General features: G+C 38.6%; 1 protein-coding gene across 1 annotated transcript; it reads right to left on the bottom strand.

Moving 5' to 3' along the window:
* Positions 1 to 2,933: 2,933 nt before the first annotated feature.
* Positions 2,934 to 4,482, bottom strand: LOC311295625 (granzyme B(G,H)-like; the record flags this gene model as incomplete). The annotated part of the gene is made up of 5 exons (XM_084417093.1): positions 2,934 to 3,166; positions 3,278 to 3,529; positions 3,926 to 4,061; positions 4,172 to 4,322; positions 4,419 to 4,482. 5 exons carry the CDS (start codon positions 4,480 to 4,482, stop codon positions 3,002 to 3,004), a joined length of 768 nt encoding a protein of 255 aa, XP_084273219.1. The 3' UTR covers positions 2,934 to 3,001.
* Between the last annotated feature and the right edge of the window lie 203 nt (positions 4,483 to 4,685).

Raw genomic sequence — 4,685 nt, 5'->3', positions numbered from 1 at the left:
TATAGCAGTGATGCATATTAAGTTTATAAAGCAGCAGCAAGCATTACGTGAAATTACTGTGATAAATAGTGGACATGAGAGAAAGTTAAGTAATGGGCTTTCTCATGTAGGCCTACAGACTTTTGTATTATTTTGTTGAACTTCCAACATCGCCCTTTTTATAAGGCTGATATTTTAATTTACCCATGTGTTTCAGGTGGGTTCAGCTGTACAAGTGTTAGAGTCAGGCTATCATGTGTTGTTCAACTGACCTCCAAATTTACAAATAGGAGTAAAGAGGGTTTTGTTGTGTTTTTTAATGGTTAGTGGTTTATGCGGCAATGAGCTACTCTTGCCAACTAACACTTGTCAACCTCTCTGTTGGAGTTGTATCCCATTGTGATGGCAGTGTTTTGTGGGGTAAATGCTGGTCTAAGCTATTGTTCTTTAACGACAACGAGGCAACCGTTAATATCATTAATAAGGGATGCACCTCTGTTTAGTTTATAAATTATTTGTAGGCACCTTACTTGGTTATCGTATCGAATGGTGTCGTCTTGGCGGCCCTAATTTAAAAACAAATGATCGTTGCGACGGAAGCGAATCAATCAAAACTAACTTTAGCTGGAAAATAACTTTATTAAAGAACCGCTATAAAGCCAAAACAATCTTACGTTATATTATACATTTATCTCTGTGAAGCTGCTTTGAGACAATCTACATTGTTAAAAGCGCTATATAAATGAAAATGACTTGACTTGACGTATCAGTCATGGGTGACTTTACCTTTCAGGCTGCTCACATTCTAGGCTTAAAGAACCAATTTGCTGATTCTCTGTCTCTGTTTGAATTTCAGAAATTCAACCGCCCTCCAAAAGGACGGGAAATTTAGAACAGAGCCAAGTTTTGTCTGTTTTTTTTTTTACTTAAGTGGTCCTGACTGAAATACATTTTGAATATAAGAAACACCTAGTGATACTTAATTTTATTTTAATCTTTTTCCAAACCTCTGTTATGTCACTCCTCTTACAGGCTGCTTGTAGGGTGTCACCAGGGCAATGGGCCTCTCCAAACAGGGACGTGTCCTCCATCACCCAGAAGGAAGTGTCCTGATGGTGGGTATGCCCCAATTGTGATACAGGGGGCTTTGTCAGAGGACTTTGGAGTTGAGCATAGAGCCAGGAAAACAACAAAGACATCAATAAACCTGACTTTGTGGTCACATACAATCCACAGTTTGAATGAGGGGAACATTTTTGCGGTTTCTATAGCACTTAGCATTGGGTTCTCCAGGTGTTTTGATCCGGATGTGACATCCACCAATAACACCCATTGCCCATTGAAAAGCTGGATGTCCTGCCAGCTGCCTGAAACCCTCACCCACCTCCCTTTGTTCATCCAAGGTTTTTGGGACGCTTATCGCATGTGGTGTCAGACGTGTCATTGCCCCTACCACTCGATGGATGAGCTGGTGAACAGTGGATTTGGGCATGTCAAACGCCCTGGATACCACACAGTAGGAGGTTCCACTGGCCAGCCAGAAAAGAAAGACCAGTACCTCAATGGTTGGACCCCACCCGTGAACCAGCATCTGGTCCAGGAGCTGGAGAAGGGCTGTAGGGACTGTTTGGATGCATATAGAATAAACTGGCTTGCTCAGTTGGGAATAGTTAATAAAATTGTAAAACTGCTTATTTGGGAATGTACAGTATAATAGTTTATAAAATATTATTATTGCTACGGTGTCATTTCTTTTATGATAATAGTCTAGGAGGTGATCTTAAACATAATATACAATAATGAACAGTAATAGTGTAATTATAAAATAAAACAGTATTGCTGTTTATAATATTAGTTTGTTTTACAAATTGAGAACAATTACCTAACATGCAATTAAGACTTGCCTCTGTTCTTCTATTTAAAGTCCCCATGAAATCAAAAAAGTTGCCCAAAGTTTTTTGGCTTTTATATGAATATGTTAGCCTTACTGTTATCTATAAGCTCCGAAACAATGACAAAATTCACATTTAAAATATTTAACCATTCAAAACTTACAGTCTCTCAATTCCACCATGATTTTGATGACATCACACTGCACTTCAGCTTCTCATCAGATTTTTTGTCCAATCTAATGCTCTCTAGAATCTAAAGCGTCCCTCCCCCTACAGACACTGAAGCTGCGACTAAAAGCAGTCATTTTTTCAAACATTTACCATTTTCAACATGGTGAATGGCACATAGTGCACTATATAGGGGACAGGGAATGATTTAGACAGTGTAAATATGCTTTACACTCAAGTTTGTTTTCATGTTAGTGTCATGTGAACCGCCGTCTGCTCCGGTCCAGAGACACGATAGCACAGAGCGGATCATAAGCGCGAGTCGGCTCAGACCAGAAAACTTATCTGACTTATTTGAATTATGCACAGAATGCTATATTTTAAAGCGATATGGCGGAGATTAGGAGGAAACTGCTGCTTTACTGAGCTCAACTGAGGCTCTGGCCAAGCTGTTATATAAACTAAACGCTATTGGCTGTTATTATTAGATGAAATCATACACCAAAATCCTACACTGAATACACCATGTAGCGGTAATGAGCAGCTGGTAACCTAGCAACGACATTACGTTACGCTACCTCAGAAGCCTGTACAAAATTGTATTCCGAGGTGCCTTAATGCGCAAACGCTGCCTTTGAAGTCATTGCCAGGTAGGGCAACTTTTACACTGGGCAACTTTGTTGGGCAATGTTGCCTGGGCACTTTCCCATTGAGAATGGGCAACATCAGAAACATAATTCTTTTCAGTTCTTCCCCCTTCAAGTACATATGAGCTGTACTTGCATGACTGAAAATTGAGGGTGTTTCCATGATGGCCACCAAGTGACCTGTTAAATTATTTTAAAGCGTGCAATTATTTATGGTTGCGACAATGAGAACACTTTGACTATAATTGATGCTTGCCATGAGATTGAAAAAAGGTTTATTTAAGAATTCAAGAAAAACATTTCTTCCTCTTTAGTTTACATGAAGTCACTTAATTTTTCCATTTTGTTGATCCATTGAAGATATGGTGAAATCTTAGTATACACATTAGGAAGTTGAGGTGAATTACAGTGATGAGGGTCACCAAAAGATGTGACACCAACTGCAGTGTTTCGACAAACCAAAGGACCTCCTGAATCCCCCTGTTAAGAAACACAGATCAACACCACTCTGTACATTACCATAAAGTCTGTGAATGTATATATTTATATATATATATATATAAATCTTTTTTTTTTTTTTTTTTCACATACGCTGCAGGATCCACCATTGCCATATGCACAGATCATCTTTGAGGCCAAGAAGCTCGATCCCCATCTGCATTGACAGTCTGCCTGATTTTTTGTAGTCGTGTTTGCCTCCATTAGACGATCACTCAGTTGGCCATTAGTCCACAGTGTTCCCCAGCCGGCAACACTACAGAGAGTATCTGTTCCCACGTCTTCTCCTTTCTTTGGTAATGATATCAGTCTAACTTTGTTGTTTAGTTTGACTTTTTTCTTTAGCTGTAATTAAAAAATACATTTTTTTTTATAAAAAATCTTTTATAAGACTGAAGTTCAGTTGATTATACTTTTGTTTTTGAGGTTTGTACAGAAGCCCTAAAGTTGATTTTATTTTTTAAATGCCTCTGCTTTTAAAAGTGTTTTCTGCTTATAACAGCCACAAAAAATGCCCAGCCTTTTTTGCCCATTTGTTTTTTGTTGCAACACAGAGCAATATATAAATAATGTAGGAAATAGACCTAAAGAGGCACTTGGCCATTTACATATAATGATTTAAATCCCTTCAGTAATTTTTAAGGCAAGAAATTGTAATAGAAAATCAAACATAGTGGTTTGTGTCTACTGTTTCCTGATCAGATTTTCTTTTGCACAACTAAAAGTATTACAGGTTGTTACCCTCAAAAGCATGATGTCGTTCTGAAAAGTACTGGGTATATAGTCTGGATGCAGGATGTAGGACTTCACTCTAATGACATCCGAATTCTGGCTGTACCTTAAGTCATGAGCACCAACCACAACCAGAATTTCATATCTGTATAAAGAGCATATTGGAAATGTGTATTTATGTCATATGATACACTGTCTGGTTGCACTGTAGTTGTCAATACTCAATATTGCAGGTCATACTAAAGAAGCTTTTACCTGCCATAGCAATGTGCAGCAGTCAATACAAGCTTATCAGAAATGAGGAATCCACCACAGATATGTTGCCCATACGTCTGTAGAGAAACCATGTAAGGTCTGGAGTGAGGTTTGGCTTCCCTGCCGTTCACTATACCCACATTCACATGAGCTGAGAGAGAGAGTGCTGTCAGTCAACTTATTCAGCACATACGAATCAAACATTCTTAAAAATCATCATAATTTACTGTAATATAATCAATCTCACCAGTGAAGGTCAGGTGTGGCAGCAGAGAGGCCAGCAGGAGCAGAGAGATGATGATGATGGTCATGATGAAGAAGATGATCAGTGAGTTCTCACTGGCTTAACATGGTATAAATATACTTTAAATATGGGTGGTGACATTAAGCGGCACGTTACTCCACCTCCTTTAAAAAACAAAAAGTGTAGTATGAGCAACACAATAGCCGCTTTCCGACCAAGTAGTTACAGGAACTTAGTTCTAGGAACTGTCCACTTCTAAACAGTTCTAAG

Source organism: Rutilus rutilus (assembly GCF_951802725.1).
Source record: "Rutilus rutilus genome assembly, chromosome: 8".
Lineage (NCBI taxonomy): Eukaryota > Metazoa > Chordata > Actinopteri > Cypriniformes > Leuciscidae > Rutilus > Rutilus rutilus.
Note: the sequence above shows the minus strand (reverse complement) of the source record. Positions and strands in the feature narration are given on the sequence as shown.